This window comes from Micromys minutus, assembly GCF_963924665.1.
Source record: "Micromys minutus genome assembly, chromosome: 14".
NCBI lineage: Eukaryota > Metazoa > Chordata > Mammalia > Rodentia > Muridae > Micromys > Micromys minutus.
The window spans coordinates 5,135,570-5,151,592 of record NC_137983.1 but is presented as its reverse complement, the minus strand read 5'-3'; the positions used below and the strand labels follow the sequence as shown (position 1 = coordinate 5,151,592).

The window sequence follows — 16,023 nt, the reverse complement described above, 5'->3', positions numbered from 1 at the left end:
TTCATGAAGCTGAGAAAGATCTTATGACTTTGGCAGAGGAAGGGTAAAGTAATTGTGGAAAATGACCAGCATGTTCTCCATTGCAAGATATCCTTCACCAAAGGATGACTTTAGCAGAACATTAGGCTGGGTCTGTGTGGGGTGGATCATTTCAGTCCTTTCTATGTTCTCTAGCTCACAGAAGAGGATGTAGAAAAGAGAAGAAACTGCTTCAAAACACATCAATCACAACTAAAAGACTGATTTATTTGAGATGTGCCTGAATTCAGCCGTTTCTAATACCTACCAAATACCAACACAGCTCCCCTACATTAATTCAAGAGGTGGGACACAAACTAAATGGAATCCCAAGACCAACAGGGAGAGGAAAACATGGGAGTCCAGGAGAAAGTAAAGCTTTTACCATTTACAGGTGACCTCCAGAAGAGCTAAACTCCTAGTCCCTCTCACTTTAATACATCTTGCCTGGCTTTTAACAATAAACGACAAGATATACCGAAAGGCAAGGAAATCAACGAGAAGACACAAAACAAGCATCAGAGATAGATGTAGATAGTCGAAGTCATAAGTTAAGTGATTTGGAAAAAAAAGTAGACAATAGGCAATATTGACAGGAGATGGAATCTGTAGGAACAGGGAGGATGAGAAACACTGTAACAAACAAACAAACAAACAAACAAAAAAAAACCTAACAAACAAAACCCAAAGAATTCCACTGATTTAAGCTATCAGTGGGCTGGATGTGATTCATGAGCTTAAAGGCAATTGATAAACACCCCCCACAGGAAATGCAAAGGCTGTAAAACAAACAACATGGTGGGACAGTTTGAAAAGTTGGATTGAATGGCATAAGGAAGGAGAGGCTGGGATAGAAGGCATGGTTGGAGGAATATGACCCAGGGCTCATCTTCAGAGTATAGACAGAAATCACGGGTCCAGAAAGCTCAGGGAACACCAACACTCTTTTTCTGTTCACCGACCTACCTGTGTGACAACCCACCTAGAAGGAAGACTGTTACAGTTACAATTCATCAGTTGGCTGGGCAGCACAATTGTGCTAGGACCACAGCTGTGACCCCACACTGCCATCTTTGATTATTTTACATGGATGAGTGTTTTGCCTACATTATGTCCGTGTACCAGGTGAGTGCCTGGTACTCACAGATGTTAGAAGAGGGTTTCAGACCCCAGTGGTGGCGGGGAGTGGAGTTACATATAGTTAAATACCACCATGTGGGTGCTGGGAATTGAACCTAGGTTCTCGAGAAGAGCAGCCAGGACTCTTAATTGCTGAAACATCTCTTTAATGCCTGGATTTTTAAAAAAGAATAATAGCAAAATAAAAGAAAATGGGGGGGGGCAAACTTGGTAAAGTTGTGGATTAACCCCAGTGTTCTCATCCTATTTTAAGATTAGTCCAAAGTCCCCTGTAAGGAGGGGCATTCTGGGAAAGAATAACATCTCCACAGCACACAGGGTCAGAACTATATTGGAGCACCAAAAAAAAAGTCAAACTTAAATGAATTCATAGCTTATTTGACCCAGTTTTAGGACAGGAGTTCTTACAATACGTATCAATGACTTCATAGCTTACAGTAGACTGGGGGTTGGTAATGACTGAAGTCAAGGAATCAGGGAAGCCACGGGGCAGTGAGTCACGAAAGGCTCTGTTTCCTTGTGAAAACACCAAGTCTCAGCAGATCCGAGAAGAACAAGAAAAATGGTCAAATTGTTGAAGAGTCTCAGAAACATGCCTTTATAGCCACTATCCTTCCTACTAACTTACTCACACAGACACTATACATTTAGGCTATAGTGAATATAACACACACCTTTAATCCTAGCACTTGGAAGAAAGATGCAGGTAGATCTCTGAGTGGTGGGCTAGCCTGGTCTACACCGTGAGTTGCCGGACAGCCTGGGCTCCTCCTCATGCTTGCTCTGCACAGGAAGCATTTTACCCACTGAGCCATCACACCACCTTTCTCTACTGTGGTCGTGTCAGTAGGTGTGGCCTTCATACCTATTGTGTATTTGAAAGATTGGCCACAGGGAGTGGTACTCTGAGGAAACATAGCCTTGTCAGAATAGAGGTGGTCTTGTTGGGGTAAGTATGTCACTGTGGGGGTAGGTTTTGGGGTCTCCTATTCTCCAGCTACACCTAGTGTGGCACAGTCTCCTTCTGTTGCCTTTGGACCACAATGTAGAACTATCAGACCCCTCTCCAGCACCACGCCTACCTGCACTCTCCCACGTTTCTCACCATGACAATAATGAACTAAACCTCTTAAACCGTCAGCCAGACCCAATGAGATATTTTCATTTGTAAGAGTTTCATTAATCGTGGTGTCTCTTCACAGCAATGGGAAACCCTGACTAAAACATCCACTTTCTATTAAAACCTTCCATAATAGAAAAGAAAAGAAAACCTTAATTTCAAACTTCACCTTATATTTACTGAAGGTTTGGAGCAAAGCATTGTCTTTTGGACATGACAGGACAGTTAGGCGAAGGGGCTCACAAACCCCACCTCTAACTGAGGAGCTGTTGACAGTGAATGAATTCTGAGGAAAATAGAGTCTGTTTCCTTTAAAGGTGTAGGCTTTTCTAGATCAACCACACTCCAGTGGATGGCCTCATACCCAAGGGTATATGAGCAACATAAACTGGACTCAATAGGTTATCAAGAAGGAAAACAAGAGAGCACATCACATTGGCAGAAAGTAGGGAAGAGTAGGGTGGACTTGGGAGCAGTGGGTATAAATATCTTTAAATGCATTCAATGAAGCTCTCAAAGAATCCGTAGAATGTTTAACAAATTTTACTGAATTCTATAGTATAATATTCCTAAGAAACTAACACATTCCTTACCATCAGTAGTGTTACTCTCATCGAACTGGAAACCAGGCATGATTTGCAGTAATTAACCCAACTTAGTCATTGCAAGTGTATGCATATTTCAATTAATCTTGATTCTACAATAAATGTATGCACATCTTTATCAATTAAAAATGGGCAAAACTTGTTGTAAGTAATTGTGAAATATGCATGCCAATGTACAGAACTCGGATTTCACTCCTAGCTCATTGATTTTATTACTTGGAAGCTGGAATTCCAATATTGCTATGAAAACTCTATTTGACAAATTTTTATGAAACCAGTTACTTTCCTTTTTTTTTTTTTTTTTTTTTTTTTTTTTTGTTTTTTACTGTCCCCTCTAGTCCCTCCCCCATTTCCTTTCCCTCTTTTCTCGATTTCTTTCATTTTTCTTTGGCGGCATTACTGAAGATCAGTATCCCCTTTGGAGTTTTAGACTCAATGAAAGAATTTAAGAATGGATTCGGTCAGAAGCTTGAAGACAAATTTACTACATTTAAGAAAGCTTCAGGCAGGAAAGCTACAAATTTTGGCCATTGCCTGGAAAAGAAACACTGGGAAGAGAAAGAAAACCCCATATTGTTCAGGTGAAGTCCCTGGGCCAGGTGATTAAGAACTCAGATGGATGATTCGGTCTTAAGGGATCAGACAACGGTTTCTCACCTCCTAAGGGTGGATTCCATTCTCTTCTGTGTCTGCAGAAATCTTCCTGTCTCAGCCTCCAAATGCTGAGATTCCAGGCAGGCTTAGCTTGACTAATTTTTTTTTTTTTTTTTTTTTGAAGGAAAACAAACGATGCGGTCAATGTGGTCAATAAGAGTAAAACAGCTTCTGTGTCACTAATTTAAGATTTGACATTTAAAGTTTGAATTGTGTTAATATCATACTGTGTATCAGTCAGAGCTTCATCTACACTCGCAGTTTGACTTCTTACTTCTGTTGTAAATTATAACTCAACATAATAGTAATGTAGTGTATTCACATAACTAAGTAAATGAACCTGTATATCACAGGAATGTATATTTCCAAAGTGCTTTCTGATGAGGTACACATTTAAACAAACAAACAACAGACAGAGAGACCAATGTCCTAGGAGTTGTCAAGCTACCTTCAAGAGAAAATTTCTTTAACACTACCCTCTCCCACTGAATCCGACTCAAAAACTACATTCCAACTTACCCTAGTCTGGAAGTCAGTCAGCGTCGCTCATAAAGAACAAATTCTGGTGAGGGTGTGGACCAAAATACTTACTCACTGCTGATGGGATGTAAACTAGACTAGCCTGCATAGGTATCAGTATAGAACCTTCAGAGAACACGAAAAATGAAACTGCCTTATAACTCAACAAAAATAATAACAGCCCTGGGGATTTACCTCCAGGGCTCACATCAGCCTTTCTCAGAGATCCATGCACATCAAAGTTTATTACAGCAATATTCTCAACAGCCAAGTTTACATCCAAGCTGGGTATCCAACAACAGAGGAATGTATAAAGAACACGGAAGGTTTTTCAACTTTAAAAAAATAAAGCTATTTTGTTTGTAGGAAAATGGATGTATCTTGAGAAAATCATATCAAGCAATTTTAAACCAGCCACACAAAGACAAACACAGGCTTTCTTTGATTTGGGGCTCTTAGATTTCACACTGTCACATAGAAAGCAAGCATCTATATCTAGAATGAAAGTAAAAGTGAGGGGGGTTTGCTTCGCCTCTGCTAGTGGTGTCTTGGTTCTCAGTCTCTTCAAATGCTAAGCAATCTTGTTCCGGAGATAGTCTTTGAGGCTTCTGCCCACCGCCATAGAGGAGCCTTCAGAGAAAGTTGACCCAGTTGTGGATCCAGAAACTCCTCAGCCAAAAGATGAAGAGGACTCATCTGATGATTCAGTTTCAGAAATCCTACTACCAGAAGCCCTAGTAAAGGTCATGAAAAAGCTAACCCTGAACCCCAGTGCCAAGCGGTCAGCACATCACCGAGGCCTCTGCCGGATTAAGAGCAGACCTGTAGAGAACAGAAGTGAGAAAATCTTGAGGGATGTTCAAAGCGCCTTTCTCAAGAGAAAGGTCCGCACACTTCTGTCCGTGCTGAAGGATCCCAGAGCTGGGATGAGAAGGCTTGTTCGGATTGAGCAGAGACAAAAAAGGCTTGAAGAGAAGGAGTTTGAAGGGATCAGTGAACCATTCAGATGTCTCTGCACTTTCTGCCTGTATCCTTCTGAGAATGCTAAACTCGGCAAGAATTAGGACCTTCATTCCCGAGATACTGATTCCACACAGCAGATGTGAAAACTGCTTTTTGTTTAAGATTAAACTTTTTCTGGTGTTGGGGAATCTTCTAACTTGCTAATTAGCCTTTAAATTATACAGGATGTGTGATGTTTGGATTCATGTAAATGACTTAAATTTACCCCCAAAATGAAGAATGAGTCAAAGCATTCTGTGGACTTTAGAAGCCTCAAGCCCGGGGCTGAGAGATAATGTAGACAGAATTTGGAGTAGTTTGCTGTAGAAGGTAATTGGAATAGAATTTTGGATTTTCTGGTTTACAGAAATTTGTAATGGGCTGCATGCAATTAGCAAAGCAGTATTTCTTGCTATTTCTCCAGTAAGCAGTAACAATGAATATTGGTTGGAGGGATTGATTCTGCCTTTGTATGAAGGCAGAATGGAGAGGTGGCAGGTGGGATGGCTCAGTGGGAAGGACACTTAGTGCCAAGCTTGATGAGGCCCTCCTTTGATCCTTGGAACCCACATGGGGGAAGAGGAGAACTCTTCTGACTTCCACACAGGATCCATGACATAGACACATGACAAGCACGCACATGTGCATACCAGGTGGGCACACACAATAAATACAAGTAAAAGAATTTAAAGTACTAAGAAGTGGGTTAGTCACGAGACTTCAGGAGAAAAGAAGCCTGTAGAAATGCTATTGTCTGATTTCACCAAAATACAAGATTGCATATGACGATGAAACTCCAGAGTTAATTAGGCCAAAATATCTTTTTTCTCTGTCATCTGAGTATTATATTTCCAGAGATACCTGAACTAACTAATCTACTGATTAGCAGTATAATTTAATTCTGGGAATAATGTATAAATAACCTTGACCCACTTGATTTTTGAATACAAGAGAAAAAATACAGCATTTCCTGTAAGAACTTTCACTTACCCATCAGCAAATCTCAATGAAGCAGGGTGAAAACAATTTCCTACCATCCAGCTCCTAAACCACAAAACATCTGTTTTGATAGCATCTTTCCCAGATTGGAAATGTTGAGAGCTGCTACATTTGCTATTTTGTGAAACCATTCAACTATTGATTGACCTCTGTTTAACTTTCATGTGGTTTTATATTGTGCCTGAAAAAGAAAAATCAATTTTAGTAACTCTAAGACTAAATTAGAGATAACAAATGGATACAGTTGGGTTACTCTGCAAACTACTGTTTAGAAAAGGGGGGATTAACCCCAGATGTCTGAAAATGAACAAAAGTCAAACACAGCAGAGGAACTGCATGAATTATCATGTGTCTACCTTGTGCTGGCTAAGTCCAGATGAACTGTCATCTTTTTGGACAACTCTGCCTCCTACTGCTGTCATGGTTAGTCCAGGAAAGCTGAGACAGGTGGGTGGTGGCCAGGCTCACGGCAGCCAGCCCCAGTTACGGTGTCTGTAAAGCAGAATTTATGAAGCAGAATTAGCCAAGGTACTGACAGGAGACAGGAACAACGCAGTCCAGCTTTGTAGGTAGTTGTTCAGGATTACAGATCCAAAGACAACAAAATGTCTATAAAAATCCCAAGGGAACCTGTATTCAGCTCAGGTTTTATGATGAGTTCATAAACCTAGTCTGAGGTAAAAAACTAAAATCCAATTCTTTCTACTACCTGGTTTTTTGCCCCCTTGGAACTTTTTAATGGGGTCTCCCTCCCTTACTGGCAGGATTTCCAATCTGTGGGTCCCATGGAACAATCAGAATTCCACTCCATTAGCATTCAAATTAACTGACCACATTCATCTCCAATGTGTGCCTAATTTACATACAGTCAGGACTAAGTTGGGCTGTTCGAGGATATAAAAGAATCTCTGCATTAGATTTTTCATACTACCCTTCCAACCACCACTACACATACCCCTCCCTTGTTCATTCCCCTTTTCCCCAATCTCCATTTGATCCGAATGCTCCAGCCCCTGCCCCATCCACCTGTAACTATCTGTAACTATCTATTCTAATTCTCTTTCCTAACAAGTCCTGCACTCGATAACCCAACCTCTGCGGTTCTATGGATTGAAGCATGGTTGTTCTTGACTTCACGGCTAAAATCCATATGTAAGTGATCACATACCATACTTGTCTTTTTGGATCAGGGAAACCTCACTCAAAATGATTTTTTTTTCTAGGTACATACATTTACTCCCAAATTTCATGATTTATTTTAATGCTGAGTAATACCGCATTGTGTAAATGTAGGACATGTTCTTTATTCACTCATGACTTGAGGGACATCTAGGTTACTTCCAGTTTCTAGCTATTAGAAATTGAGTAGAATCAACATGGTTCATCGGGTGTCTCTGTGATGGGAAGAATCATAGTATCCTTTGGGTTCATGCCCAAGAGGTAGCTGGGTCTTGAGATAGATGGATTCCTATCTTCCTAAAAAACTGCCACATTGATTTTCATAGTTGATGTACAAGTTTGCACTCCTACAGCAATGGAGGAGTGTTTCCCTTATACCACATCCTCCCCAGCATGAGCTGTCACTTGTTTATGGATCTTAGCTATTCTAACAGGTATAAGATGAAATCGCAGATTGATTTTGATTTGCATTTCCCTGATGGCTTAGGATGTTGAACATTTTTGTCTTTCAGCCATTTGAGGTCTTCTGAGAATTCTGTTTAGATCTGTACCAAATTATTAAACTAAGTTGTTTGTTTTCTTGCTATCTAGTTTTTGAATTCTTCATATATTTTGTATACTAGTTCTCTCGGAGTGTAGTTGGTAAAAGTCTTTTCCTACTTCCTAATATATATCTCAATGAAAATGCCAAATGAAGGAGGAGACAGAGCCCCAACTAGCCATCACCTGTTACCAAATAAAGCTTCCAGTACCAAAATGGGGGTACATTGAAATGAATTGTTAGCCTAGAGAAACAATCAATCAAACAAACAAACCCCAGGCTGTTGCTAAAACTATAGGTTAATCTCCATAAAGTGACATCAAGGTCTCATTGTCCAATAGAACATCTACAGAAGCCATTGAACATGGAGAAGTTGAGTTGGTGCCTACATAGAGCTTTTACCCCTATGTGCTTGTTTCTTTGGTACACAAGGTCACTCTGAAGGATTCTAACAAACCATAAACACTGAGGCAGGCAGAAACCCTCCATCTTCAGTGGTATCCTGACTACAAAATATGCTAGCTCAATGCTGGCACAAAGCTTTTGGGAGTAGCCAACCAGCATCTGATTTGACTTAAGACTCATTCCAAGAGATGGAACCCATTTCCAACACTGTTTGGATGACCGAAGACTAGACAGCCCAGGGAACTCAGGTAAAGCCAGATGTTACTGGTGAAAGAAAAATAAGGCAATAAAAAGAGTCCTGATGACATTCTGCTATGTGCATAGATCAGTGCCTGGCTCAGCCATCAGCGGAGAAGCTTCCTCCTGCAGCACATGGGAATAAATGAAAAGACCCACAACCAGATACAGAAAGTGAGAGACCTTAGGACACAGCCCTAAAATGGGATGTATCTATAAAATCCCTCCCCTCAGAGCTCACCTTGTAGAAGAAGTAGGAAAATGGAGTAGCTGGAGAATATAGAGGACACCATAAAAACAAGGTCCTGTAAATAAAAGTTCCTATGAACTCATAGTGTCTGAAGCAGCAGGCACAGGACCCGCAAGATTCTGCACCAGGTCTTTTGTGTATTTATTGTGGCTTTCCGGTTTAGTGTTTTTATGAGATTCTTGAATGTGTAAACAAGTGGATCTCTGATTCTTGTGATTTCTCTTCTCTTGGGTTCTTTTTCTTCTTTTTGTTTTTGTTTTTTTTGTCCAATTTACAATTCAGAAGGGTCAGAAGGGTTCGTTTTTTTATATTATATTACTTTTATTTTATTATATTATACCTCATATATAAAATATTATTTAATTCTATTATTTTTATCATAAATTACATTATTTTATTATGTTACATATTATATTATATTATGTCATGTTTAAAAAAAAGCATCCTAAGAAAATGGGATTATGAGTTTGTGTTCTCGTTCTATGCAATTTTATCAATAAATTAGGATAATTTTCCCACCAAGCACTTCAAAGTTCCATGTCTAAATTGTTCTATATTCTGGTGATAAAGAAATACATGGAGGTTGACTTTCTGTGGCTGTATAGAACAATCAGGATGCTGAAGCAGGGTGATTTCAAGTTCAAGGCCAGCCTTAGGAATTAATCAGGACCCTGTTTCAAACAACAAGTGGATTGTGCCTAAGGTTGTCCTCTCCCCTCCACATGCATGCACTCTGAACACAGGACACAAGAAGACACACTCAGGAGAGGAGGAGGAGGAAGAAGGGGTAATTATAGAAGAGGAAGAGGAGAGGGAGGAAGAGGTGATGGGGGAGGAGGAAGAGGAGGAGGAGGAAGAAGAGGTGATGATGGAGGAGGAAGAGTAGGAGAAAGACTATCACAATGATTTGATTGGAAAACCTGATATTAGATATGAAGCAAAATAGCCTTTTTGAGGTCAGACAAATCTCTCTATCCAGTCACTGTACCAGTCAGAATTATCAGTGTTCTTCTGGGAGAATAGTCAGAATCTTTTCTAGCTATATAATCTCGTGAAGCTAATTGAACCTCCTTAAGTTTCAGTTTCCCTATTCATAAAATAGAAATGATAATTCTATCTATCTAATATTTATGGAGAAATGTCAGTTTAATAGAATGCTTAGAACAACAGTACCTGGCACATAGAACAGTGCTGACATATATGTGCACTTGTTAGTGTTATATTATACACTGGAAGGTAATTCAAAATGCAGTCTCTGCAAGGACACAGAACTTACGGAGTGCCCAGATATGTCCACTTAACATGTGCAGGTGCTACTCCAAGCTCACCAGTCCGATAAGTCATTTGCTACTCTCTGAGTGGTAGAGGAGAGTAGGAAGTTAGTGAGTTACTCTTTTTTGCAAAGTTTAGTGTGAGTGACTCGTGTGTGTGTGTGTGTGTGTGTGTGTGTGTGTGTGTGTGTGTGTGTGTGTGTGTGTGTGTTTGCATGGGGATGCTGTGGAGGCCAGAAGAGGACACCAGATCCCCTGAAGCTGAAGTCACAGGTAGTTAATTTTGAACTGCCTGGAGTGGTTGCTGGAAACTGACTTTGGTCCTCTGAAAAACCAGCAAGTGCTCTTAATCAATGAGCCTTTACTTAGTTATTGTTCAGATGTGAGTAATGGAAAGGCAACCTTTCTGTGAAGACATTACATGATGGTTACTGAGGATGCTGAGAGCCAGCAACATCCAAGGCTTCCCAGAGACCCAGGTGAAATTGCTATAGGGATCTATCTAGTTCTGTGTCTTTGGCCAGGGCAGACTTGGAAGGCCAGTCTTGGTCAGGGGTCTGAATCTGGAAGGAATTAAGGTTTCAATTCCTGGGAACTTGGCCATTCTCTTTGAGAAGACAGAAGTTATCAGTCCCAAAAACTGCTCGCTGTATGTCTAGGTCATAATGTTCTTGGGATACCTGCATTTCCTTTGTGCATATTACTTTATTAGCCTCTTATTGACTTCATCCCATTGACTCTGTCCCATCTTTCCCCTGAAAATAATGTACTTAATAAACTTGCTTGCGTGAGACACAGGTTATGTAAGAAAGGCCCCCAGATCCCAAACGTCCCTATCTTCTTATCTCCTGACCCTCCCACTTAGGATCCTGTAGAGAATGAGTCTTCTATCCTCCATTAAAGAAATCAAGATAATGCCTCACAGACCTTCCCAGAGACCAACCTCCTATGTCATTCTAACTCCTGTTGAGTTGACATTAACAATCATATCTAGTAAAATGCTTGGGGAGGATGTTGCAACTTGTGCCTCAGTTTCCCTACTGTATATCCTGGGGCAAAAATTCAGAACTTGACCTCAACTTACTACATCATAGTATGAGCAGTGACACCACACGGGCTGTTCTTAGCTTTAGGTAACAAGTATTAGAAAACCTCTCGATGTCATTAAAGACAGCACAGCCTTCGATCTGAACTGTACACATGTCTACTCATGTTCTTATACACACTGAAACAAATCAATCATTTTCATAGCCAAATGTTTCTGGCTTCAAAAAATTTGGAAATTAAAATCAGATCACAGGAAAATTTTAGACAATCAGATATCAACTCTTTGGTGCTCTTGACTTTTGTGATTAAATGCTTACTTCAACTGAACACTTGGTAGAATCCCGTGATATACAGGGACTCTGGGATGCCAGCCTCACCTTTTTTTTTTTTAATCTTCTGACTGAAAAGTTTTAATAGATTTATTAATCCTTGTCCTTGTGACCATCTGTTGAAATCCTAAGGCTATAAGGGCACTGACATGAATACTGGGTATGAGTCAGCACAAAATGGCTGACATCCAATATCTAAGGACCACAAAGATAATTAGTGATGGAATCTGTTGTAGAACTGTTTTGTGCATAGTAACACTTTTGTGTGGTTCTGTATAATTTGTCTATTGTAGTTTGGATGAAAACGGCTCCATAGGCTCATAGAGAATAGCACTGTTTGGGAGGTGTGGCCTTGTTGGAGGATGTGTGTCACTGGGGATTGGCTTTGGTTCTAAGATTTCAGTTTCTTTTCCATACAAGATGTAGAACTCTAAGCTCCTTGTTCAGTACTATGTCTACCTAAATATCAGTATGCTTCCTACCATGAAGATAATTGCCTACACCTCTGAACTGTAAGCCAGTCCCCCTTAAATGTTGTCCTTTATCAGAGCTATCACAGTCATGGTGTCGCTTCACAGCAATAAAACCCTATGACAAAGATCTTGATGTCAGAAGCCCTTAATTTGCCAGCCTGCCCGTGGGTTTTTCTGAAGGTATAGGTGTCTACTTCCTTGCAGTCTTTGTGACAGCCTATATATGTGCTGTGCCTACATGTATGAGGCCTGTGTGTTAACATATGTCTGGGTTCCTTCAGGGCCTGGTTCTTTCAGGAGGCTATCTGCTTAGTAATCAGTGTGTTGGTGAAAAAAGTGTTGTATTTGTCCAAGGAAGGCTCCTGTCTTAGTTAGGGTTTTATTGCTGTGAAGAGATACCATGAGAGGGAAGGCCCTCGGTTCTTTCTGCAAAGGCTTGACGCCCAGCATAGAGGAATGCTGGGGCAATGAAGCGGGATTGGATAGATAAGTGAGGAGCATCCTCATAGGGGTTGGGGGTGGTATAGAGGGTTTGCAAAAAGGAAACCAGAAAGGGGGATAACATTTGAAATGTAAATGAGTAAGATAACCAATAAAAAATTTTAAAAGAATAAAGAAATAGCATGACTAAGTTGGGGCCGGCTTACACTTTTAGAGGTTTAGTCTGTTTTATCATGGTGAGAAACATGACAGTGTTCAGGGAGTCATGCTGCTGAAAAAAAAAAAAAAAGTGAGAATTCTACATCTTGATCCGAAGGCATTAACAGGAGACTGTCTTCTGCAGGCATTCAGAAGGCACTGCACCAAGCCTGAGCATAGTGGGCCTCAAAGCCTACCTACAAAGTGACACACTTCCTCAAACCAAGCCACACTTCCTAGTAGTGCCACTCCCTATAGAATAAGCATATTCATTCCACCACAGCTGGTCCCTATATCTGCCTATGACTCTAGACCTTTCCTGGTATCTATGGATGGCCTTCTCATCATCTCTCATGTAAAACAAACAAACAAAACAAAACAAAATTTCATTATGAGCTCAATGAGCTTATGAGTTTTTTAATTTACTTAATCACTTTTCCCCCTATGGTTAGGGCTATACTTAACACAGATTTGTTGATTATTGAATAAATAAATAGAAGACAGAGAAAACTAAGTGAGTCAGACAAAACCACTCAGCACATTTTCAAGGCTGGGACTTTGTACATAGTAAGTGATTGGCAGACAGTGGAACTGTTATTAGAATGGGGACCAAAGGAGAAGTATGAAGAAGAGATACTGAACATTTGAGAGTTTGAGAAACTTGTCCCTAACCTAAAAATGTGGGTTGGCATACAATAAATGTACTGGCTGGTTTTGTGTATCAACCTGACACAAGCTGGAGTTGTCACAGAGAAAGGAGCCTCCCTTGAGGAAATGCCTCCATGAGATCCAGCTATAAAGCCCTTTCTTAATTAGTGATCATGGATAGGAAGCCCATTATCATGGTGCCACCCCTAGGCTGTAATTCCTGGGTTCAATAAAACAGCAAACTGAACAAGCCAGGGGGAGCAAGCTAGTAAGCAGTACCGTCCATGGACTCTGTATCAACTCCTGCCTCCCAGTTTCCGCCCTGTGTGAGTTCCTGTCCTGACTTCCTCTGGTGATGAACAGTAATGTGGAAGTGTAAGTTGAATAAACCCTTTCCTCCTCAACTTGCTTCTTGGTTATGATATTTTGTGCAGGAATACAAACCCTAAGACAAACTGGTACCAGAAGTGGGATATTCTGCAGGAGCTTAGAAGATAATGAGATAATGTTGAGAACAGTGCAAATGATGTAGGACTGACTTATGAAATTTCAGAGGGAAGATTAAAGACTCTTTTCAGGGCCATTGCTATTTTGATTGTGAAGTTTGTTAGCTGGGTCTGAAGAATCAGCTGTGATTAACAAGATATCAAAACTACTAAAGTTTGCATTGCTGGGATGATTGATACTAATTAGCTCAAGCTAAGAATTTAGTAGTAATTAAGAAGAGACCAACATCACTAACGTGAAATTTTGTGGGAAGTGTTTCCTGAAAGCACAGAGAAGCTGTGTTCTAGAGGCAGATACGGTTGTAGCTAATGTTGTCAGCCAGACTTGGTAATGTGGAAGAGTCACCCAGGTGGTACTGGTTTTGAAACATGAAGGGGTAACAACTGATGCTTGGTACTGTAAGAGGCCAGGAGAGGCCATTGTTGAAGGTACAGCCTCAGTGGTAGGTGAAGGCCCAGGACCGAAGGGGCCATGCTAAGAAGTTGTGGCTTAGCACCATGAAAAGACCCTATGTAAATCTATTTGTGAAAGTGCAGCTCAGTTGCAGAAGATAGCAGTGTTTTGGAAATGCCAGTGCCATGAGATGACCACCAAGAACAGCAGTAGCAGTAGATTAGAGAAAGCTGGATCCTAGAAGACAAGGTATGTACTACAAAAGGCAGAGCTGGAGAAGTGACCCAAGCCCTTGGAGGAGCCCAGAAGATCATGAGTGGATCCCAGATATTGGATCATTAGAGTTTGATTTTGCTTTTGTGCCCTGATATTTTTCCCTCTTGAGGTAAGAAATTATTTTCATGGAGCCCACAGTTAAGAGATTTTGAATTGTATTTGGATAATTTAAAGGGATTGGAATTTTAATATGTAAGAATTTGTAAAAACTGTGAGACTTTTAAAGTTATTTAGATCTTAGGAATGAATAAGAAAGTAAGGGTTGAGGCTTAATGTGATGTGCCTGTGTCTTGGTTAGGGTTTTACTGCTGTGAACAGACACCATGACCAAGGCAATTCTTATGAAAGACAACATTTAGGCCCACACCCATTGCCTCTCACAGTGTCAAGTCTCAACTATTCTTCATGACACCTTCATGCTTCAAAACCATATCACCTGGGTAATTCTTACACGTGAACAAATACAGCTGTAGCACGAGGTGCAATATTGGCTATCTCTGGAACACAGCTTCATTGTGCTTTCAGAAAACACTTTCCAGAAGATTTCACCTCAGTTATGCTGGTCTCTTCTTTATCACCACTAATTTTTTAGTTCCAGCTAACAGCATCAATTGTCCCAGTAGTCTCATTCTCTTGAATATAAAGTCAGAGCCACGTGGCCAAAGCTGCCAAGTTCTGTTGCTTGCAGGAGCTAGAACATCCCCCCTCGTTCTATAACATTATCACTAGCTTTCTCTTTTCCAACTCCCTTATTGCCTAAGCTTGGCTGTCCTGGATCTTGCTTTGTAGACTGACCTAGAACTCAGATATATGCCTTCCTGTCTCCTGAAATTAAAGGTGTGTATCACCACACTCGGACTTAACTGTTTCTTCACCATGAATATGTTTGTGGCTTTATCTCCTGGTATTAAAGGTGTGTACCACTATGCCTAGATCTAAATTTAGCCAGACTAAATCTTGCCCCGAAGTCCTACTCTCTTAATATGCCCTCTCCTAGAACACAGGATTCAGCTCCATTTCACTTCTTGGTGCCCCTTTAATACTCAAACCATATATTTTATGTTTTTTTTTTCCTTTCTAAGCTTGATGCATTTGTTCAAAATGCTCTTCATAAGACTTAACCAGAGAACAAAGTCTCTGCTGGGCTTTTTTTTTTTTTTTTGAGACTTCTTTTATCAAAGTAATTAAATTTCTTTACCTTAGCCTCAGGTAGATTCTTTAGATAAGGGTAAAAAGCAGCCACATTCTTCACCAAAATAACACAAATACAGTCTCTAGGCCACATATTGAAATTCTTCACTGAAACCTCTTGGGCCAGGTCCACATAATTCAAATCATTCTCAATAACAAAGTCTCCCATATTCCTACTAGGATAGTCTATTAAACCCCACTTAAAGCACCAAATCCAAAGTCCAAAAATCCACATTCTTCCAAACAAAAGCATGGTCAGGCCGATCACAGCAATACCCTAGTCCAAGGTACCAACTTTTTTTCTAGTTAGGGTTTTACTGCTGTGAACAGACACCATGACTGTGGCAAGTATTATAAAAGACACTATTTAACTAGGGCTGGCTTACGGGTTTAGAGGTTCAGTCCAGTATCATCAAGGCAGGAGCAATGGCTGCATCCAGGCAGGCATTGTTGCAGGAAGAGCTGAGAGTTCCTCATCTTCATCTGCAGGCTGCTAGTAGAAGTCTCTCTTCAAGGCTGCTAGGATGAGGGTCTTATAGCCCATATCCACAGTAACACACCTACTCCAACAAGGCTACAC

General features: G+C 40.5%; 1 protein-coding gene across 1 annotated transcript; it reads left to right on the top strand.

Moving 5' to 3' along the window:
• Positions 1–1,128: 1,128 nt before the first annotated feature.
• LOC308429680 (developmental pluripotency-associated protein 3-like) lies at positions 1,129–5,120 on the top strand (the record flags this gene model as incomplete). The annotated part of the gene is made up of 2 exons (XM_080928603.1): positions 1,129–1,143; positions 4,653–5,120. The coding sequence occupies 2 exons, from the start codon at positions 1,129–1,131 to the stop codon at positions 5,118–5,120; spliced, it is 483 nt and encodes a 160-aa protein (XP_080784729.1).
• Between the last annotated feature and the right edge of the window lie 10,903 nt (positions 5,121–16,023).